This window comes from Corvus moneduloides, chromosome 13 (assembly GCF_009650955.1).
Source record: "Corvus moneduloides isolate bCorMon1 chromosome 13, bCorMon1.pri, whole genome shotgun sequence".
Taxonomy (NCBI): domain Eukaryota; kingdom Metazoa; phylum Chordata; class Aves; order Passeriformes; family Corvidae; genus Corvus; species Corvus moneduloides.
The window spans coordinates 6,519,314-6,543,066 of record NC_045488.1 but is presented as its reverse complement, the minus strand read 5'-3'; the positions used below and the strand labels follow the sequence as shown (position 1 = coordinate 6,543,066).

The 23,753-nt window shown below is 42.5% G+C and overlaps 1 protein-coding gene across 6 annotated transcripts in view; it reads left to right on the top strand.

Moving 5' to 3' along the window:
* The window catches only part of AKAP13 (A-kinase anchoring protein 13), a 205,971-nt gene that overhangs the window by 66,173 nt on the left and 116,045 nt on the right, over positions 1 to 23,753 (top strand). For all 6 annotated transcript variants that reach the window (XM_032122281.1, XM_032122282.1, XM_032122284.1 and 3 more), the window contains exons 5-6: positions 5,495 to 5,642; positions 16,227 to 16,523. In XM_032122281.1, the coding sequence (XP_031978172.1) occupies positions 5,495 to 5,642; positions 16,227 to 16,523 (445 nt within the window). The remainder of the gene's footprint in view (positions 1 to 5,494; positions 5,643 to 16,226; positions 16,524 to 23,753) is intronic.

The following is a 23,753-nucleotide window of genomic DNA, read 5'->3' as shown; positions in this document are numbered from 1 at the left end:
TACGTTTTATAAAGGTGCCTTCCAGTTGCCTTTTCCATGCTCCAGCTGCTTTCAGACTCCTCTGCAATTCTCAGTTTGAGGTGGAATGGTCTCAACTTTCCCTTTGATTTTGTCTAGCTTCATTATTGTTGGTGCTGCACACTTTCCAAAGAAAATGTCAGGTGATTGAAAAGCCAGCTGTTCTTTTAAAAGCCATTTGGATGAAAAGTACTTGGTGTGTTTGAGCCACAATTCCCATTTCATTGGTGGGAAAACTCAAAGCACAGGGATGTGAAAGGACTTGCCTCATGCTGGAATTACAGCCTGATCCTGTGTACTCTGTGTCAAGCAGTAGCTGGGGTAACAGCAAGTCCAACTCCATCTAAAAATGAATAAATAAAGGTGCCAATGAGCCTGAACTGAAGGAGGAGGAGGAGGAAGAAACCCCAGCTGTGATTTTGGGCTGTGCTGGGTACAGTGAAGCTCTCCTGGGAGCTGTTTAGGGCTTCCCAAAGGGGAAGAAGCAAAAAATGCAATAAAGCAGTGACTCAACAAGGGCCTGATTCATGTTATGAATAGAGGAAACAAAACAAAACTTGTTACAGGGGCAGGTTACATTTACTCATGTAATCCAGCCTCTTTAATAAGGCATCATAGCCCCAAAATCTACAACTCTTAGAAGGAAACAGTGGGTGGAAGGTTCCTTACCTTCATGTGAAGCTCTAACCCATGCAGTAGATTTTTGCTGCATGAGAAGACAGCCACAGTTTGCTGTCAATGGTCAGCAGCAATTTGTGCATTTTGCTTTTCTGGGTAGAACAAATTAATGATTACTGGTTGTTGATGTTTTCTCATTAAAAGCAGAATGTTAAAGTATCACTTGAGTGCTGCAGTATTGCCATCTAATGCACATTTCATTCTCATAAGTATTTTTGGATTCTGTGTGTGGAGGTCAGAGTGGGTGGTTAATGGCTTAAAATGTTCTTTAAAATTCCCAGTATGAGCCATGGGGAAACCAGCTTAGAAATCACACGTTTCAGATGCAAAAATACAGCTTGCCTTTTTTGTGGTGTGGTTGTTGTTTTTTTTTTTTTTTTAATTTCTTGTTTGTTTTCAGAAATGTGAACATTTGTTAGCCAGCATGTTAAGAATATTTTTTTCCTTTTTCAGTCTGTTGTTGACAAGTGTACCTGTTTCTGGTAGAGCTGATATCCCTTGGGGAACCCTCCCTACTGCTGATTAAACTCTTTTCATCTTGAAGTCTGGAATTCTGCATTTGCCAGGGCTGTTTTCATGGTCCCAAATGATGACCAATTCCCCCAAACCAGACATATTTCCAGAGCCACAAGTGGAAAAGAATTATGTCTTTACATGCTTAAAACAATTACTTCCTTTTGGAAGGTGGATAGTGTTTTTGAGGTGATAACATAAGTGATCTTAATTCTTTTGAGCTTAAAGATTTTATTCACTTCATTGTCACTTCCAAATATTGCTGAGGTCATCTATTAAAAAAGAAAAGCCTTTGAAGGTAAATAGTCCATTTTAACAGGCTTGCTCAGAGTTGTTTGTGCTTTGCCTAGGCACAATCCACATGCATTTACTTGCAGTGTTGGAAAAACTGATACCTAAAAAGGTGGAGTTGTGCTAATGCCAGCAAATTATCCTGACAAACAGGTGCCTGTTTAGATAGTTTTGGGGTTTAGTTCTAATAACAGCATTTGGGCCTTTTTAAAGATAATTGTATTTCTGCTGCCTTACTAAGCCAAAACTTCAGAGATGGGCCACTCTAAAATCCCTTTGTGAGTTGTTTTTTAGTTCAAGGCTCAAGGTCAGGCTTGGCTTTTCCAGTTCACCTGTCCTGTGATGAGGCAGACCTTCCCTCTCCCTTCAGTTTGGAGAAGGGAATATGTGTAGAGGAAAGAGCCACATCCACCTTCTTTATATCCCGTTACATTTAAGACCAGGGATTTTTCAGATCCAAACAAGGGACAGAGTGGCCTCTTTCATGAATGGACCAAGATGGAATGTTTTCATTTCCAATGGGCTTTAAGCCAAGTAAATATTAGTTGATCTAAAGTAGTTTTGAAATTAAATTATTCTTATTTGTTGGAGCATTCCAGGGAACGGCTTTGATCTGTCTGTACTTTCACCAAAGGGATATTGGCAGGCTGGCCTCCCATTTCTAGCCATTTGGGATGAAAGAAGGGTTATAATAACCACCTTGTGTGGCAGTGATACTGAACAGATGACATTTTTTGGACAATATTAAATGAATAAAGGTAAACATACTTCAATTAAAATGTTTTTGGAGGCTGAATGCAATAGGGCTGTTGGAAAGTCTTCTATGTGGGTTGGAGGAATTTGGCTGCATTTGTAACTGATTTTCTTCAACTCTAAAAATCTTGGAAAGAGAGGGGTTTGTTTGTTCTGTGCATTATTTCCTTTCCAAATAAATACATTGTTTTAATAACTTAAAAATCAAATTAGAATTGGCAGTGAACATTGAAATTGTCAGTAACTGGGAGATAGATATGTTGAAGAAAGAGGGTCTTTTGCTTCTGGGATCTGGAATCACATCAGCACAGTGACCTGTAGGAGGCACAGGGACTGAGTTAGCTCAGGTGACACCTGTAAGTAAACTGTAGCACACAGCACTTAAGTGACACATTATCAGTCTTACCAAAGATATTTGGAGACAACTTAAAAATTAAAGTAAAAAAATCCAGTAAATAAGATGCTCAGTGTTCCACAGTCTTTGCTGAAGTGTCCTCTAGAAGAGGTGAGAGCAGGGTGGTAGAGACCCTCCCACCATGGATTGCTGCTTAGACACTGCTGAAGAGCCTTTTAAAGTGATGCCAGCTGATGATAATTTGTGCTCCCCCTAGACTTCAACAATAACTGAAATGAACTGAATTAAAATCTAAGGAGTGGAATGAGTTGGTTGGAAAGATCTGTTGGCAGTCACTGGTCTGACCACCTTCCCCCTCCAAAATTAGGTCAGGTATCTAAATAAGAAGTTCAGCTATATGTCTAAGTTCTAGCTTAGATTTCAGGTTATCTGGAACCTCTGGTGTTGAGGTTTCTCTACATGTATTTACTAGGTTTCCTATAAATAACAAAATATACAAATTGTCTTTTGCAATACTGATGCAAATTAAATTGCTTTTCCTAGAAATCCGAGTAGTTTGCATGGATAGACAGGTGTCCTCTCACAAAAACTCTATGTCAATTTGCTTTGATTTCACAAAAATTAGACCAGCTGTACTTGATTTCTGAGTTAAATAAAAGAAAAATCTCTTTTAACAGATAGCATGTTAAACACTCAGTGCTGTTGGTGAGTGTTCTGAAGTGTCACCTGTATTTTAAATCTGTTTAAGTACTGTGTATGTTCTTGCCTTAAGGGAGAAACAGTTTGAACAAAGACATAAAAACCAAAGCACAAAGGGCTTTTAGGTTAAAACTTGTGCTTTTGTTTTTTTGAACATCAGCTCAAATCTGGATCCATTTGCTTGAAATGGAATATTTAGTTTTCAACTCAGTATGTGAACTGGTCGTGCTTGAATTTAAAGCCTGATTTATTTCTTTTTGCACCTGTTTTTGTTTTAACACTGTCTCTATACAAGAGAGACTTTTGCTGTATGGTTCCTTCCTCCCCAGCTGGAATTCTGGTCTGATATTATCGCGTGAGACCTTCCTAAAATTTACATTTGTAACTCTACAACCTCTGAAAATGCAAAATACACTCACTGCTCTGTTAAGCTTTTTTTTTTTTTTTTTTTTGAATATATGGTTTTCTTTCCTGGGTTACAGCACTGACCCACATATTCCAGTTTAAGACCAGTGGCTGGTTGTGTACTTGCCCTGCAAAATCTTGTTTTTATAAAACAAGGTGCAGTCCTGCCCCTGGCAAGAGGTGCCAGATGGGCTGGATCAGAGGAGAACTGGACATAAACTGGAGGTGGAAGCGTAAAAGGAGCTGAGGGAGAAAAGAGGGAGACGTGAGGCTGAGCGTGGGAAGCGATGCTAACGCGGGACGGATGTACGGGAGGGCCTGGAAGTCTGGGAATTTTCTGCAGTAGTTGTATTTGACAAAGAGAAGGGATGAACTCAGTGATCTTAATGGGGAGGTTTTAAAGGAAATGACGTGTATACTCTTGAATATGCAAATCAGAATTGCATAATCTGCAGTAATAATAATAATAATACTAAAATCTTTTCCAGATTGGCAGCTGTAACCATATGCTCAGTGGGGTGGTGGCAGAGAGCTGGCAGCCACAGCTGCAGCGTAAAACTGGGGCATCCACCTGGTTCTGATCTCGACAGAAAAGGGGCAGAAGGTCACATCACAGACTGTTGTTCTCAGTGTCTCGTAGTTTATATAAATTTTTCAGGCTGATAAACGAAGTATGGGGAGACCCCAGAGGCATTTAAAAGATGTGTAGATGTGGCACTTGGGGACATGGTTTAGTGATGGGCTTGACAGTGCTGGGCTAACAGTTGGACCTGATGATCTTGGAGATCTTTTCCAACCTAAATGAGTCTATGATTTTTTTCATCAAATGAAAATGCTTCACTTAGTTCTGCAGTAGTTGTAAGCCATCCTCTTTCCTTGCTTTCCCTTCCCTATGGAAAACTGAAGTTGGTTCATATTGCCCTTGCTCCTTTCCATGCAGATGTAGGAATTTCAGATGTATTTACTGTACCCTTTGCTGGGTTAACTGTCTTAACCATGTGTGCCCTTTATAATTTTTCCTGAGAGCAGAGATGAGCTAAATGATAAAATATGCTGAGATACTGAAATAAACCCTCCATGATACTAAGCAGGAGAGTTCAACCACCAGATCATGAGAGGTTTTTTTCTCAAAGCTTGAAGAACTGCTGTTTTTGCTAACACACAGAGCTTTTCACCAAGGCATGAGCTTATAGATGAGTGAGAAGAGCTACCACTGTCTGTACCACCACAGTTACTGTTTCTTTGTAAGGAAGGTGGAAAAAAAATCTTAGTGGATATAAAACTTTGGTATCTTTGTGTGTTGATGGATTGTGGATGAGAGATGCGTTCAGTGATCAAGTTGGAATTATGGAGGCAGTGCTAGATTGGACAGGGGAAATGTGAACACTCAAGCAGGAGTTAGGGAATTTTTTCAACTTTGTGAAGGCAGAGGCAATTTTAGGCCACTATCTCATTTCTGTTGTTTCACCTATGCATATATGATGGGATATGTCTGTATATATGTGGGGTGTACCCGTTTGTTAGATTCGGTGTGATTTCACCATATTAAGTCGTTGTTTTGAATATACCCTGGAGATTGCTACATGTCTCTTCCTAGAGCTGCATTCAGCATATTTCCTGGATATTGGCTGGCTTTGATGCTGAAGTTGACTTGCATATCTGAGTCTTGTGAAAGGAGTGTATGAACGGAGAGTGTGAACCTTGTAGGAAAAGTAGTTTTATTTTAGATGATGCAGATCTTGGTCATGTAAACCTAACCTTGTTTCTTGTCCTTTTTCCTAGGGTGACTCTGTTATTACAGTGCAGCTGACTGAGGAAGATAAAGTTGAAGATGATGTAGTTTTTTATTTGGTCTTCACTGGATCAACTGTCCAACACTGCACAAGCACGAGAAAGATTAATCCTGGGAGTCTGGAGACAATTTCTCCTGGTAAACAATTGCCTTTCTTTGCATGTCAGTGTATCAGTGTGTGAAATTTGGTTACTACATGTGGACTGGAATGTAATGCTGCTTTCGTGGTTGTCTTTTTCCTCATTTACACATTCACAGGGAGTAGAACATGTGGTTTGGATGACTGCTTTTGCCTTTTAAAAACCTCTTTCTTGATTTCACTAGTATTATATTGAGATTGCAATTGTTTAATATGTAACTATGTGATCTCTTACAGAAAATTCACAGTTACTTTTAGATGTAGGAAAAAGCTTTTAAATGCAAGAAAGATGGTGGAATACACATTTGCCATTTTAGAGATGCTATTGCCCAAATGGTGTAGAGCCCAGTAATTGTTAGCTACTTATCATCCACTTGACTTGATGAGGTTCATTGCTGTCTTCCTGGTGAAATACAGCCCTTTCCCCTAAATCCTGTTCACCTCAGAGGCCACACAGCATTTCTGGAGCTCTTGCAGTGCAAGTGATGTGCTGCTTGGTGCCGTCTCTCCGTGGCTGGTTCGGATGAGGTGGATTTCCAAATGAAAGTCCACCACTGTTTTTATCCTTTGTGCCACCAACAAAACAAAAAGAATTGGGGCATTTCCCTTTGGTGACTTCAGGACCGTGGGAATGAGCGTGTTCCAGGCTGCAGTCCTCACCATTAACCTTTCATTCTGACTTGTTGCTATGCAGCACATTGCTACCAGTGTGAGAAAAACGCCTGACATTTTCACTACACACAGTGTAAGTCAGGCCATCAAGTGTTTTTCTTGGGTTGGTCTTTTCATCTACCTCCTAAGTATTGTTTTGTTAGAGATGCACGTGGAGTAAAATTTGGAGGTTTTTTTCTCCTGGGAATGAGTGGCTAAAAGTTGGCCACTCCGTTTTTTTCATTTCCTCCTCTTTTTGTGCTGTTCATGTTGTTCAGTTGGCTTGGGAAGAGAAGTCTTTTTATGGCTACTGATGACTGGAGCCCCGTGCAATCAATTAGATTAGTGCTTGTTTTCTCCCAGAAGAGGGGAGAGGGGGTGACTCCTTCCCTGCTTTTGTGTGGTGGGCGTGGGGCTCTGCCAGCCCTGCTTGCAATGACTTCACCTCTCCCTCGGGGCTGTGGCTGCTTCGCCAAGAAAGGAACTGAAAAGCTTCAGTGTTCCCTTCAGCCCTTCAGTGTGCTGGATGGGATTTCCGGGCAGGAACGATGCTTTCCTATCACTGTTGTCCTCGGAGCTGTGCTGGATGTGGCCAGGGCGGTGGCTGCCAGGTGGTACCAGAGTGATGCTCTGGGCACTGCCTGTCCTGCCAGCCCCAGATAAAACTGAGTCACCGGGGAGGGCTCCCTGCAGCTCGTTTTGTCGCTGTTAGTGGGAAATCTGACTCCGATCATGATTCAAAAGGAAAAGAGGGAATTTCTCTCAATTGTTCCTTTAGCAATAATGGATTGTTTTGTTGGATTTTTTTTACCCAGTTTAGTCATGATCTTGTGGCACGTGATGCTAGACCAGGATGGATGCTGTCCCAAAATAGAGCTTGTTTCAGACAAAGTTTTAAGGGACCTTTCAGAAAGGTAGTGTCATTCCTGCCCTGTCCAGGGCTGTGGTGCAAGGAAGAGGTGACGTCTCAGATGTAAAGCAGCCATGTGGATAACACTCTCATCTGTGCTCATACCTCATTTTGGTGAGACTACCTGAGAAAGAAACCACTTTGGTGGTGAAGGGGGTGCTGGGGAAAGGCAAAGGAAAAAATGGGAAAAGCCTAATTTTTTTCATACCCTCTGCTGACACCCGTGCTTTTGTCCAGTGTTGTTTCAGCACTGACTACACTGATTTCAGTGGAAGTATGACTTACTTCAACGCAGCTCTTCCTCCTCCTCCTCCTTCCTGGACGCTCAGTGAATCTGTAATCATGTGTTTACTCTGTATATTCCACAGTTGCCTTGGCGATGGCTCTGGTGACTCAGAGCGTTATTTGACCTCGCTGGGATTAGCCATGAGCAACACAAAGTGTGTGTGAGACCAGCCCTTGTTCCAACACCCAGGCACTTAGCAAGTGCCCTGCAAGGAATCTCCTGCAAGCAGCTTTTAGCCAAAATCTCACCCTTTACTTCCAGCTCCGAGCATCTTTCATTTGTCCCTGTGATGCAAGGAGCATTGCACATCCCTGGGAGCACAGCTGCTCCTCCGGGACAGCTCAGGTGGATTAAGGAAGGGCTGATTCACTCAGGAGCCTCTCTGCCTCCCTTGAACTTACCCTTCATCCCTTCTGCACTTGAGGGCTCTTCCCTCATTTTTGCCCCAAGTCCTCAATATTTCATATGGTCCCCAGGAGACTTCAGATGAAGTCCATCAGTGGCTGGGCTGAAAGGGGTGACTGTAATTCTGTTGAAGCTGAAGCAAAACAAGCCCAGATTTGTAATTTTTGGTTCTTGTCTTTTTCAGTAGGTTTTTGATATATGGAGGTGTAAAAGACAAATTATTTCAGTACATTTGCTGCCAAAATTAATCAGAATGTTTTAGCAGAGCTTTCAAAGAAAATCACATTTAAAAAGAAATCTTAACAACATAAAGTTGTTTTAGGTGAAGAATTAGAGAAAATGGAGTGGAAATATAAACTGTCAAAATACCTCATAAATTCTCATTGTATGTGAAAATTCTCTATATCCTGAAAGACTTACCCAAATAAAAGCTTATCTCTGCAGAATTAAATGACTGCTGCATTTTATATAATTATGAGAGCAATCTGCCTCTTTCCTATGCTTTTTTTATCATCAGCCTTAGACACTGAATATATCTAGTCCATACTACTGTTCAAATGTGAGCTTTTATTTCTGTATATAATGAAAAAAAGGACTTTTGATGGTAAATTTATGGGAGCAGCTTTATTTTACCTGAAAACGTGGATAAATAGAGATTCATCACTTCTTCAAAGTACAGAATACTTACCTGTATTTATGCACTTGCTGTGAAGGATGGGATGGGTTATTTATCCTGCTCTGCTGTTGGCTGTGTTAATTTAAGAAACAGATTCTCATCTTAGCTGGTCAGTCATAACTTGAAGTATCATAATTAGCTACTGAGACACAAGAATTAGCCAGGAGCTGATGTTTTGTGTGCTTTCAGTAGCTCTTTTGCCAGCCTAAGGACACACCAGGTTGCATCATCCAACGAAGCTTCTGTTCGTCTCAGCAAAAAGCTACCAAAACCTTCTTTAACTGTTGGCCTTACTGTCACTGTTACAGTTCTTCAATTTCTAAATCATCTGGTTGAAATTCTCCCTAGTGAAAGCAGTTTTCCTCAGTTCCAGAGGCACTGTGTAGTTCTGCAGAACAATTTCAAGCACTGTTTTATCAGACACAGCGTTAAGGTGGAGGTGTAATGGCACTGGCATTGCTCTGGTGTGGATCTCATTAGTGCAAAAGCTTGGTCACTGGAGTTGGGGTGTTAAGAAAATATCAGAGGTCTGAGCAGGGAGGGAAGCAGAGAAATGATACCATCTCTGCTGCTGTGGTTAAACTGTTGTTGGCTGCTGAATTTGTACTGCTGGGGATGGATGTGTCCTCTTAGGTCACAGATGCTCGTCCTACTGGTATTGGTCATTAACTGAGCTTTTCTGCAAGTCCTTATTCCAGTAGCAGCTGAGACTGCCATAATCTGGATGCGTTTTTTTCTTCCCGCCATCTCTGCAGGGTAGGGAGGGTAACTGAGGCCAAGCAGATTGCATGTGGTAGTGAAGGAAATCTGTGTAAAGCAGGGAAGTGAAACCTTCGTTGCAAGACAGCAGCCTCATCTCCTGCCTCTCTGCTAGAGCAGCTTTTTTTCCCACTGGGAAAAAACCCAACCCAATCATAAAAGTCCTCAAATCATGATCTGGCAAGCAAATCAGCAGAAGGAGGATGACCTCATCACTGTCCATACAAGTCAAAAGTCCCAACCACAGCTTGCCGTGGCCAGTGGAGGCCTCTGAGCATCGGGAAGCTCTTGGGGAGATTTGGGGAAATTTTCTTGCAGGAGCTGGTGTGCTGGGAGCTCCAGTATTTGTGTGGTGCATCTAGTGCAAGTTTGTATGGCATCACCATAGCAGCTGTATGATTGGACATGTATTTTGCTTTTTGCATTTAGCAACTGGTAGTCTGGAAAGTGTGGGAGACACGGGGGAAATTTGAAATGAAATTTCAAATAGGAAGAGACAGTCCAGAAATCCAGAGCTGCAGCAGCTGCTAATCAAATAAGTGAAGGGTAAGAAATACCCTGTCTGCGAGCCAGGTCACCAAAACAAGAAGTAAATTTTGTGAGATGTAATTGCCTTGGTGAGTGCTGTTGCAATGTGCTGTATCTACTCCAAGCTCTGTAATACCAAAATCGCTTTTTTCACGTTTGTTGCTCTCAAAAGGTGCAGGATTCTTGTGTGGGTTTCAAAGGGGAGGAGAATCAAAATTGGAAGTAGAAAAAGTGTCTGAGAGACTGTCTGCTGGTAGCTGCTTGCCAGCAGTTTCCACAGGGCTGACACATTCCCATTGACTCCAAGTGCCTTGACTCACTGGGAGCTTTCTCTCCCTGCTTGAGCTAAGGCAGAGAAGCAGCTTCAGTCTTTAACTTGTTCTTAATTTCATAGCTCTCAGAGTTGTTTTTTGATTTTTTTTCCTCCTTACTTTCTTTCTGCTAGTTAAAAGGATAGACAAAAATTAATTTCAGTTAGCTTGGAAATATCTTCATTTCAAACTTTTCTTTTACTGTGAAATCCTTTACATATGGTCATGCTTTATTCACTTCTACCACAGACTTTGTTTTCCCCTAAGAAACAGCTCTTCATAGAAAAAGCTGTATTTCATGAATTACAATCTTTGTACTGGTAGACCAGAAGGGTAAACAAGTTGCATAACAAATGGCCACTTGGCAATACCAGTTGTGGATTTGAAAATACTCTTAATTATGAAACAAAAAAACCCCTAAAATAGACTAAAACAGCATAGCCAAGAAGACTTTTTGCAGTTCATCCTCTTCGGTGTACTTAATTGCTTGAGGCAGTGTAATTAAAAGGAAATGATGCCAGTACCAGATGACATCAGTCACAGGAAAAAGTGATTGAATCTGTGTTGAAATTATTTAAGATGCTGAAATTATTTAAGATGTAATGTGTGGGGTCTTACACTTCTCTAAGTTTTTAGGGCATCTACAGTGTGTAAAGGGCCTTTAAAAAAAAACCTTTACCCCCCTCTCCAGTCTCTCTTTAACCTCTCCAGTGAAAGGTTTCAAAGGAAAAGCAGAGGCTCCTGTCCATTGCTGGTGCTGTGCCTGAGTGTTTCATAAGGCTTCCTGTGTTGCAAGAGTGAGTACAGTAACTGTGTACATTACACAAATGCACTTCAAAGACGGGCTCTGATTTTCAGACCCACAGCTCAGGATTTCTGAAGCAGAAAAGAACCCCTTTTTGGATGGTCACAGGAGATCCCTTGGCTTCCTTTTCCACAAACCACCAGATGGCAACATCTCTTGGATGCAAATCTGAGATAATTCATGAAGTTCATAACATTTATTGTCTGGTTTTCCTGTCCTTAAATCTCTCTATAACGCCTCTTTCAACCCAGGTCCACGATGGTAACTTGGAGGATGCAGTTAGTCTTTAGTCACCTACCAAGCAAACCCAAACATGTGCTTCCAGCAGGGCTTTAAATAGCTGCCCAGGCTGGGGGCCCATTGTTTGATAGCTCCAATGTGAATTCTGAAAATAGGAGGTTTGGACAGGATTTCCACTTTTGGAGGAGTAGGAAATGAAATCATCTTTTAATAAAGCTCTGTTTAGGGGTGTTTTGTCTCCACAAAGACCTTGTTAAACAAGAAAATGTCTGAAGAGTTTGGCTGCTGCCCTTTTAACTGCACCCCAGATCACAGGCACAGGTAGCAGTTAGATGGACTAAGCTGTACCTTAATTTATCTGCTGATGACTTACAGCTGGGAAATCTCCCCCTGTTCTCCTGCTCGTTGTTCTGCATCGTTATCATGTAGAGGAAGCCGTGCTGTCATGCTGATGCATCTCATCTCTTCAGGGTTAAGAACAGACCAGAGCACCATGTCTTCATTTTTCATTCTTGTATGTTCCCCAGAGCAAGCTTCATTTTAAGTGTCCCCATTCATTCCCAGTAAGGGATTCTTCAGTTCGAGAGCTGTTGTCTCATTTAAAATAATTTTTAAACCATGGTTTGTTTGATGAGTAGATGAGGAATAAGCTTTATCACAGCAGAATTAGTCCCTGCACCATCTCTGCATAGACTGAAATAGTTTTTTAGTTTCTGTATTTTTGCTGCAGTATGTTGGTATTTCTCAAAACAGCTCCAAGTCATGAGTTGTTTCCAAGCTAGATTTAAAGTAACTGAGGAGCAGAAGGAGAAATGGCATAAAATGCAATGCTGCTGGAGCTAAGGGATGGGTTATTTGACTTTTATCACAGTCAAGACAGCATAGAAATGACCACATTTTGTACTGTGGAAAAAAAAAAAAGTGTGAAGAAGAGAAGCATAGCCATGCAGTCTGAGATGTCAGCTAGTGAGAAACACTGTGATATTGTCAGGAGAGTTAAAACTTGAACAAGGATACTGCTGGATGGTACCAGTGTGATAATATTGAGTATTTCATCATTTTGATTGCTATTCTGGCCAAAGGGCCTGATTTCTGGAGAAGACTGAAGGCAGTCAGGAGGGGTGCAGTATTGAGAACCTGATGGTGGTGTAAAGCATGAGGATTTCTCATACTTTCTCTGAGGTGCACTCATCTGTGTGATTTATTCAGTTACATGTGTTTTTAGGCTATGAAAATGCAAACCTTTATAAATAGGTTCATTGCTCTTCCTGACTGTCATGGTTTAACTGCAGCCAGCAACTAAGCTGCCTCTTGTGCCATGGGGAAGAGAATTGGAAGAGTAGAAGTGAGAAAACTTGAGAGTTGAGACAAAGACAGGTTAATAGGTAATGCAAAAGTCACATGCAGACAAAGAAAAACAAGGGATTGGGTCCCTACTTTCCATGGGCAGGCAGGTGTTCAGCCATCCTCAGGGCAGCAGGGCTCCATCCCATGTAATGGAGACTTCCTCTCTCTTCCCCCAGCTCGATACGCTGACCATGGCTCCATATGGTCTGGGATATCCCTCAGGTCAGTTGGGGTCAGCTGTCCTGGCTGTGTCCCCTCTTAACTCCTTGTGCCCCAATCGTGCTCACTGGTGGGGTGGGTGAGAAGAAGAAAAGGCCTTAGGTCTGTGTAAGCACAGCTCAGCCAGAAGGAAGACATCTCTGGATTATCAAAACTGTTCCAGCACAAATCCAAAGCAGCTCCACACTAGGTACTGCCAAGAAAATTAACTCCATTCCACCAAAACACCAAAGTCAGCCTGCTGACACACTCAGGTTTTGGTTTTTTTCCTTTTTAATGTCAGACATTGTTCTGTTTCACATCTGGATGGGTGTATGAGGGTGTGGCAGCAGTCCATAGTTGATGACCCTGATGGTTGCAAGGTGCATAACTTGGTGCTTAACCCATGTTAGAAGAACGCCCTGCTGCCTGCCAGACAGAGCAGAAGGATGAGGCACAGGAGCAGTACTGGCTGTTCTGGCACTGCCTGGAGCTCTCTGTGGTTGCGGACAAGTTACTTAACCTCGTGAAAACAGATTTGGGCTGTTCCTGCAGTGATAACCACTTACCTCCTGAGAGTGCCAGAAAGCTCAGTTCCCTTCTGGTAATGTTCAGATATTAGTCCAGGCCATTGGTCTTTGGTGTGGTGAGAAGTGTTGCCCCACTGATGGTTCCTTCAGAAGGTTCCTGTACTGGGGACATGTTTGCTCACATTGTTCCTGTAGCCATTTCAAAGCAGGAGGGCAGAGACCTCTTGAGCAATCTTTCTAGTATTGTCTGCTCTTGTCACATACTGACTCCCCTTTCATTTGAACTGCTTGCCAGAAGTCAGAACCTGTACCACGTTCTTACCCCCACGTCTGACATCTTCTCAGATGTGAGGAAACAGAACATCAAAGCACTGCAAGCGGTTGCCCTTCTGAAGAACATTCCCTAGGGTTTAGCACGATGCTTGTTTGATCCTGTTACATAAACATGGATCATCAGGTCTGTCACTTTCTCTTCTAGGCTGCATTCAATATCTGGGGAAGTTCCAGTAGATTCCTCGTTGGTCAGAGGTCAGGACATGGTCTTTTTATCACCTTTATTTTGCAGCTGGTGTTTAACACACACTCCATCCAAGGGAATTTTGTGTACATCCGTGATGTGCTGCTTTAAGGAGGTCACGTATCTTGATGGAGGTTTCTGTAGTTGTTGTCTTGATGGAGGAGCTCTTGTTCCCATAGCAGAGTTGTTTGGCATTGTGACAAGGAAGTGACTGTCCCAAATGATTTCTCTCTGGCTGCTCATGGGCCATTTTTGCCTGCTGCTTCAATCCTGAAAGTCTGCTGGCAGCGTAGCCGTATTCTAGGTTATTCTGCAGATGGGATTCTTATGGGAATAGGCAGAAAATATTCTAAAAAATAATTTAAAAAACCCAACAAAGCTTTAGCTGTTCTCATGCTATTAAGGAATCTTTTATTAAGTTTGGCTTTTTTTAAACTCTGCATTCTAGCAACCTTCCACTGCTCTGCAGTAGGGAGAGCCCAGCTCGCAGAATTTGAGTCAGCTCCCTGAGGCTGGCATGGTCTTCTCACAGCGTGCATGTAGAGCACTGCTTTTGTGGAGGCTGCAAACAAAATTAATGTCTTACCTGCTCCATATTTGATGTCATTAGGAAGATCAGCAAAGCCAAAAGGTGTAGGGGAAGGCATGTACAGTTCTAAATGGCCTTAAAGGCAAGTTCCCCCAAAGTTGTATCATCCCCACTTCTCCCTTGAGCATTTGGGGCTGTTACTGTGGGGATGAGTGGAATCTGTGAATGGGTTTCATCTGAGCAGCTGAGTACTAATACAGTAATTATTAGAGTGCACATGCAGTATTTGCAAGAGCAGTAGAAGTTCTTCCTACCCCTATTCTTTGAAACAACAAAACTAGTAAATCTACTCCTTCAGCTTTCACATCATCCTCTTGCTAACAGATACCTGGTGCTGGAAACAAAGAAGTTTTCTCACCTTTCAGCTTCAGAGTGTCCTGGTTGTATTGAGCAGTTGCAGCAACAACCGTGTGTGTTTTCCTCCCCTTCTCCACTTGTCTTTGATACCTTTCCAGCTGCATTTTCTCTCCTTAGGAAGCCACAGCCTCATCCCTGACAATTTTGGTGTTACCCACAGTGTCCTAATAGCAGTTTTGACCTTTCAATTAACTTCAGGATTGCCTCTTTCAGCAGACAAAATCTGTACAGATGCCAAAAGCCTCAGAACAGATTTGCGAGGTTGGCTGAAAGACCATGAAGATTAGGGACATATTTTTCCTTTTGTCAGGGAAATCAACAGCAAAAGGCCCCAATAGAAGAAGGAAACTTTCCCACTGACCACAAATAGGGGTTTAAATTGAATTTCCAAGCCTTTAAAAATAAATCGTCATTTTGTATTTAATTAAGCAGGGTTTCATGAATGTGGTAGTATGCTGAGGTCATGGGCAAAGAGAAGCTTTTCCAGTAATTAGTGCAGGGTCCATGCTGTTCTGGCAAAAACAGCCATGACGTCAGTCTGAGGATGGAACAAGAAACTGTGCCACACAGTGAACTTGAAACACAAACCTTATTATTGAGGGGCATGTCTGACAACTACAAGTCCTGGTTGTGTTGGACACAAAGTGTATTTTTCCTTTTAAAATTTCAAAAAGGTGTTTGGTTTGGTGTTTGGTTTTTGTTTTTGTTTTTTTTTTTTTTCTTCTCAAGTTTCTGAGTCAATGAAATTGCTCCCATGCCAGGGCCTCCCTTCTCCAGTTTCCCCTGCCCTAAATAAATAATAAAGTTATCAAACTTCCAACCCTCTTGTTTTGTAAATATGGAAAGTGGCCATTTCCATGTTTTTATTTAGCAGAAGCAGCTTAGTTTTGTCGTGTGAACCCAAATGCAAGGGGCAGGTGCAGCAGTGAGCACACACAGGGCATGCCCAGGCAGGCTGTGCTCTCATAGCCATGTAGACCTTTGTTTTAGGTGAAATCTCAGTGTTTTCGGTGCAAGCCAAGTGTCATGACAGCAGTTGGAGTATGTAGCTTAGCAGCACGCAGATTCTAGTTTCTGATGAGTTACTGGAGTCCTGCGGAGCTGCGAAAGAAAACTCTGTCCATGTAATCTGGATTTTGGTATGTTAGCAAAATCTTTATTTAAATTACTTAAAACTCTTGAGATTGCTTGTTGCTGAATATAAATAGCCTGGGTGGCTTATAGTTCTTTGTTTATACTGGGACAGAGAAGAGTTATACATCTTTTCCTTTTAAAGTCTATAAGAAATACTTATCTCTGATGATGCATATGAATTCCAAAGATGGTGTTATTTTGGAGTTGTGACCCTCAATAACTTGGTCTTACTTGATTTAATGAAAGGGTGTGTGTGTCAAAGGAATTTCTCAGTTGTGTTTCCTCAGCCCGTGCCATTTGTTCTTTTTTTTTTACCATTTGTCTGAATTTTGCTTTGCAGGCCATGACTGCTGTGAGACAGTGAAGGTGGCACTCTGTGCCTCTAGAGAAGGTCACCCCGTTCTGGTTGTGGCAGAAGAGAGTTTCCAGTTTGTCCAGGACGAAGCCTACGATGCCGCCCAGTTTCTGGCCACCTGTGCTGGCAACCAGCAGGCGCTGAATTTCACACGGTTCTTGGACCGGTCAAGACCACCTGCTGCAGATGTGGACTTCTTGGATGAGAAAGTGGCCTTGGCCTTTCGACACCTGAAGCTGCCGGCAGAATGGAACGTGCTGGGAGCGGACCAGTCCCTGACCGGTGAGGACCTGTGGGGCACAGTGAGATTTGCAGGTTGGGTGAGAGGTAAAAAGCCTGGGAGAACGGGTTCCCTGCCTTGGGAACCCGCTATGTACCTTCCAAAGGGTGTGGTGGCCTCTGTGCTCAGAGATGGGATGTGATGTTCATCCACATCCCATGCCTTGCCCTTCAGCTGCCTTAAAATACAAAAGGCACTGACTCATGATTTCTCTTGGTCTTCTCTTATGAAATAGCACTAGCTGACAGTATTTTCACATACAGCCAGAAAGGGGTTTTTGTGTGTGTAACAATGGCATGTGTATTGGCATAGTGCTATGTGCTGAAAAAACCCCGTGTGTAGAATATCTGAAGCTCCCAGAAATACCCTTGTGCCACAAATTTGGTGTTTGTTGTAAATGTTGGGTTTATAGGACAGGTGCAAAGTGACTGTAACATGATAAATACATGTGATTTTTCTTGGAGAACTTGGGGCTCTTCCCCTATATCACTTCCCTGCTTGCACACTGGCTGGCCTAACACAACAGCTCCCCAAAATAAACCTGGACAATTTTGCAGATAAAAGAAAGGAAGGGTGGGAAAACTTGACCCTTAACCACAGCAGAGAGCTACTGAGAGCTTATAAATAAACCCCAAGGCTGGCCCAGAGTGTCTGGTGGCTGCTGAAGCAGAAGTGCTGAGGTGTTCTGGATACTGTGGTGTGTCCATGCTCTTGGAGTTCTGCTTATTTTATCACAAGGGGGTAAAGGGAAACACACGTGAGACAGGGGGACTAGTTCCACTATGTACAAATCCTTGCTGTAAATTTTCAGGGTATTTTGGCAAATAGTTTCACTTCAGGGATGTGAGACATCTGCTATCTTTTATAGGATGCAATGGCACAAACACTTGAATAGGGCTGGGATGTAGCTTGCTTGGTGCAGCAGGCTCAGTTCTGCTCTCTGCAACAGGGTTTTCCACAGGAAATTTTCCTGCTTTATCTTTCTCCATCTTGCTGACTGCTTTTGTAGACCTCAATACAAGGACAGGCAATTCCCATGTTAGCAGACATTAAAATACTTGATCACATTTAATGGTTACTTGACAGAAATTCAGCAGCTGTCGTATGTTTACAAGGAGATAAACACTTGGTATTCTTTTCCTCTGTGTGGCAGTCCCTGATGTTTCTTTCTGCATTTGAAAAAAGTTGAGATAACTCAGACATTTCTGGTTTAAGTGATAAAAATACGATCACAGTGATCTTAACGAAAACTTTGAAACTCTGAATTGTTGCTGATTTTGCAGGAAGGCTGTGATCTGGTTTCTCTTTTTGACTTTGATTATTCTTTGGAAAATCAGCACTTAGGGAAACCAGGCCGTAAGATTTAGTTGGTTTGCTCAGCATGTGCTTGTGCGCCTGGAAGTGGTGGTTATGCAGGGCTCTGAATGCTAATGGACCTGTGGAGCATCCATGGCATCCACAGTGAGAAGGGGGAGCTCTGTAGTGCCAAATTCTGTTACTCTTGAGTGTTTTGGCATCTTGTGGTGAGGTGTGTGTAGATAGAAGGGAATAAATGTAATACCACTAAATGCCAATTTCATTCAAGAATACTGCTGCTATAAAATAGGTTCCCTTTTTGTTAGAGGTAGAGTTATGTGGTAGTTTTTTGCAGTGAGATATTTATACATAGGGAATTCGGGGGAATTTTTGTGATTGTGACAGGAAAGATTTGCATGCATAAGCATCCTTTTGGTCACGAAACTCTTGTTTTGCTAGAGTGAGATGGAAGAGATGTCACTGGTTTATGATGGAGCACTAGATTAGAAAAAACCCTGTGCTAAAATATAGCACCCTTATACTGGTGCTTGTGTGTTAATTTGTGTGTGGGAGAGAGAAAAGCACTGTAAAGATTGCACTGTAGGAGCATTTGAACAATTAGACACATTCTGGCCAGTGCCTGCAGTGGGACACCCTGTCCTGCGCTGCGTCACTACCTATGAACAGCTATTCCGATTCATGCTTCACATTTCCCTAAATGTCAGCACCAGATAACTTCAAATAACCTTCTCGAAGGAGAAAATACTATAGAAATGAGAACAAAAGAAAATGTCAGATCCCTTCTTGAAAGATGTTTAGCTCTGCCTCTGAGCTGGCACGTCTCTATGGGCTCTTGTGGGCTGGAAACAAAACGCTGCTGTTCAGCAAAACCTCTGAAGGCAGGAGAGAGCCGGGAGCCTCCGCCAGCTCCCGGAGCACCACAGCCTGATGGGGAACTGCTGCTCAGAGAAGCTGCTGCTGAGAACCATGTTTAAAGGTCGATTTTTCAAAGGCCTGAAGTAGGAGTCTAACTTTTGCAAAAGTTAGGAGGTAATGGCTTTCTGCAGGCAGAAGCTGGGTACAAGAACTACCACTGAGCGCAGCTCCAGGCTGAATTTTGAGGAGGGGGTGGCTTTGTGTGGAGGCTTCTCCTTGCTTTTGCCTGCACCCAGCCCTGGCCAGGCTTTGAGCAGAGGGCAGGGAGTTCACTGCTGTCACACACCGCAGAGGGCAGAGGGGCTGCTAAAAGTTTCACCAAGCTCTATCTCCCAGGGCTGTTGAACTCATCTGCTGTGTCAGTGAGCAGATACAGGCACGGAAGTGGGGATGGGAGCACCTAAGATTCCTGCCATCAGAGGTCCTTGGGCTCCATTCTCTTGCTGGGACAGGCACAGGGTACTCAGCCATTTGGTGGGATGACCTGGGAGGCAGAGGAGAGCCCAGGACAGTGTGTGGCTGGGGAAGAGCACGGTCCCTGAGACACAACTGTGCTCTTCACCAGCCATAAACTGTTCCTCCACAGCAAACAGTTCCTGGGCCTTGCTCTTAGTTATCTGTCTATCTGTATGAACTCCAATGGCATCCACAATTTCAGAATATCCATAATTAGGGATTAGTCTTGTTACTGTGGTATTCCAAACACAGCATTTTTTTCAGGTGCCATATAATCATGTCTGTCTTAATAATTACAAGTGCAGTGTAACTTTCTAAAGAACATAGTTGTTACTGCTGTCAAACGTAGGGCTATTTACTGTTCTCAGTGGCATTTAAAGGCAGCTATTTAAATGGAACAGATTGTTACACTTTATGCCTAGAAATCAAAATTTAATATGTATCCTGAGGATGTATGCAATGTAAATGCAGGACTGTGATGTTCTATTTTAAATGACTGAAGAGAAAACTAGCTAACTAGAAAACCACAACTGAATATTTTGAGGTATGAGTAATGATTATGGCTTGTTTATGTTGCAGTGGGGAAAAAGAAGGGAGAAAAAAATTAGGGAGGATCTAAGGCTCAGGTATGAAAAGCTAGAGAGCTTAATTGTATCACTAGTAAACAGATCACTTTCAAAATAACTTGGAAGTAACATTCTGACAAAACCTTTGAGAAAACAGTCTTTTCATTTTGCTGATTAAAAGTGAGTGGTGAAACCCAAAACTATGGTTGATTTTTGGTTGTGTGGTTTGGTAATTTTCTGAGGTGGTGCTTCAGGAGCTGGTTAATTTTGACAGAGGGTTGCTGTGATCACTGTGATATGGAGCAATTCCCCTGGGAGTGTAAGGACTGCTGTGAGAGAGTGAGCCAGGTTTTCAGGCTGATAACCAGGGGACCATCAGATTACATAGAACACTTTAACTCATTGCAGTTACTGATGTGTTGAATATGTACAGCTTCCCAGAAATGCTACGGGATAAACACCCATCTTCAATAAGTAATGGGAAATTAAACTCCCTGACCTCACCAGGTAGGGGGTGGGTATAGAGGAAAACTCCCTGCCCTGGTTTGAAATAATCTGAATGTATTAGGGTTATGGGTTTAATAGCTTCGTGTACAAAACCAGTAGGATTTCAGTGTACAGGACAACATGAGTGTCACCTCAAATAGAGATCATGAATTGGGGTTTTTTTGCAGGGAGGGAGCATGTCTGAAGAGAGAAAGTAACCAAAAAAACCATCTTATTTTAAACAAAAAATCCTAAAAAGCTTTCAAAAACTTTCAGAATTTGGTTATTAGGAGCTAGCCTTTTTTGCCATGGGAGGATGCTAAAGTTATGCTGCTGATGATGTATTTCAGACACAGAGCTTTAATCTGTTCATCTGCTGCGCTCTTGTTACAGTTTCCCTTGGAACCCTTTCAGTGTGATAGTTACAGGTGTTCTTTGGTTGGGTTTCATGTCCTTTCCAGTCTGCTGCTCAGCTTCTGTGCTCTCTGATAAAGCACAATGTGGTATAAATCAGCATGGTCCATTCAGTGCCATCAGCACAAAGTGCTCTGTTCAGCAGCAGTCCTCAATAAGATGTAAAAAATCTTTTCCATACCTAAATTTAGTGCCCTCTGCAGTGGAAAATGGGAAGCAGAAAGCAACTCTTGTTCAGACAGCATCAGAAATGTGCTGCTCGAGACAGAGATGTACCGTTCAGTCTGTGGCTGAGAAATTGTTGGCATGAGAATGTTCCTGTTCCCTTTGATATTAGTGGGAATGGGGACATAGAGATCTTTTGGTGTGCTTTGAAAAATTTCTTATTTATCAGATTAAGAAAGGAATTACCCACACATCTTTTTATTAGCTGAGCTTATAACTCCAAACACAACATCTTTGCCTTGACCTTTCTGCAGTGCAGTTGTCTGCTGGAGCCTTCCTCTAGAACCTTGGCGTGAGGTGGCAGCTTGGTTCTGGGGTTTTTTACCTTTGTTTCTCAAGGACTGATCTGAGCAGTGAGAGCATTTCCAGCTGAAAGCAAGATTTTGAGGCCAGATTTGACGGTAGATTTCCAAATTGCTGAGTATACGTGAGTTTGGGTGAGAACCTAGGAGAGGTCACCAGTTCAGGAAGACTAAGCAATGCTACCCCATTCCATGGCTGGCTCATGAGATGTCTCAGGGCATGGAGAATAAACTGAGCATTAGGTGTAGGTTACTCTATCTGGAACCTTATTTTTAAAAGGGAGCACCAGGTTTTTTCTGTTATTTAATCAGGTTTAAAATGAAAATTTCTACTTAGTGTTCTTGGGCATGTCATACTCAAAGGTTTTGGTTTTTTCCTTCAATGCTTATTTGTTTTGTGCTAATAACACCTTAAACCTTAATCCTTTACTATTGGCAAAGTACATATGGAAATTTGGTCCTCATTTGCGCAGATAAACTGTCTGTTCATGTATCACAGCAGAAGAAAATTACACAAAAATAATACATCCAAAATCTTGTGTTTTGCCAGCTGGACTGGAGTGCCCTGCCATTATGGGGCAATAATCATATGTTTCAACTCTTGCCTATTACTAGGAAACGAGAAAGGAACAAAACAATCTTGGCCTTTTCAGTATTGTGTGTCTTGTATTTCCACAGTTTCCTAATTACCAGAAGCTTCTTGTTGGCATTCAAATGACAGGCATTTTAAGATGAGGAGCTCTTGCTTGGTATGTGGTAGCAGAAGGAGCTCTGGCTTTTGCATGTTAAAGCTTTTGATATTCTTTCATGCTTGGGATATGCATTTTGCACCATGACAAGATCTTAAAATCGTTCACTAGATTTCCAACATTTTGTGTGACAAGCTTCATCCATTCAAATGTAGGAAGTCTGAAGGGATCTGTCTGTCTTCCTCCCATTTCCATCCAGCAAAATGCCCATAATTGATGCAGACCAGCTCTTGTCTAGTTTTGAGCAATACCATACACCAACAGATGTATTTTCATTACATATTAGTAGTTAATCCAGCCCACAGATGGCACATGCCTTTTTAACTGTCACCATGCAAGTTCTGCACACTCCAGAACCTTCCAAAGCCATTGCCTGGGGCCCCTGCAGTTGTTGGATGTACAGTACTTTGTCTCTTCGCTGCCATCATCTGTGCCCATCTGTTAGGGTGGCCTCCTGCCAGGTTCTGTGTCAGGCGGAGCCTTCCAAAATTGGATAGTGAGCTTGTGTGTTTAATATGCTCTGGTGGCAACAGGCCACCTCTTCTTGTACAGATCCTGTGTGCACATTATCATTGCCCAAAGGCACCAGGGCAGGGCCACATTCACTTCAGTTGCATTTGCAGACACCTCCATCCAAACTCTGGAACTACCCTGTCCACTGATTCAGTGATAAAGAAGATTGTTTTAATAGAACAGGAAGATGTTCTCAGAAGGTGCAGTCATATGAGCAGATTGGGACAACTGGGGAGGCGTTGTGACAACTGGGAGGGGCCATTTCATCTGTGGACATGTGAGACAGAGGCAACCATTTGGCTCAGGGACAAGAGGAATATCTGCCTGCATCTTGCAGAACTTGAAGCTGGTAGTGTGTGTTTGGTGGTGTACCATGAGTTGGTGAGCAGAAGATGCTTCTCCCTGTTGGTAATACTCTCAGCTGCTGGAGGAAGAAGCATTTTGGTCCAGGGACCTGTGCTTATGCTTTGCAGGTCTACACTGCTCAGCTCTGGGGCAAGGCTGTCTGTTATAGTTAGGAAGATGATTTTCCCTTTCAACGTAGCAGCTGGAACAGGCGATCCCCTGTGAGAACAGAACGTGGCCAGACCAGTGCAACACATCCTGTATTTGGATGGCTGTTGTTTGCTCTAACAGAAGTGCTTTTGTGCCTCCTACCTCTCTGTAGGAAGAGTTACACCACATTAATTATGTTCACTCTACCAGTCAGTGTACAGGTAGTGTGGGAGCTTTGTGCAAGTTCATTGAGTAAAACTTCGAGCACTGGCTTTCACTGTGGGCAAGTCCTACCTATATCCACATTTTGCAGCCCTTTCCCTTGTGTCTGTCTATATGGTGTGTTATTTTTCATTTTTCTTTAAATCCAGGGCTGCAACCATTGATTAACCTCCTTGTTGTGCTATTTCTAAATCATTACACTCTGTAATACCCAAATAATAATACTAAAATCCTTCTTATTACTTAGCCAAAGGCTGGGAATTTGTCTCTGGGAGAGCTCAGTCATTCCCTTTTTCTCTGATCAGCTGGAACCTCCATTCAGACACACTCATGTATTCAGGACAGCTTGGTTTTGCTTTACGGTAATCATGAGGAGGTTAGGGGGAAGGCTTGGTTTGTAGCCCAGAGACCTAATTTGGAGTCATTTGGAAGAGAAGTGGTGCCAGAAAGCCTTTGGTTCTTGAATACAGATTAGTTATTCAGAATTTGATCCAAAAAGTTGTGAAAAATTGTGTGTGAGGCAGGGGAGAACTGCCTGTTTTTGCTTAGTTTTGTTTTTCACCGAAGGTCTT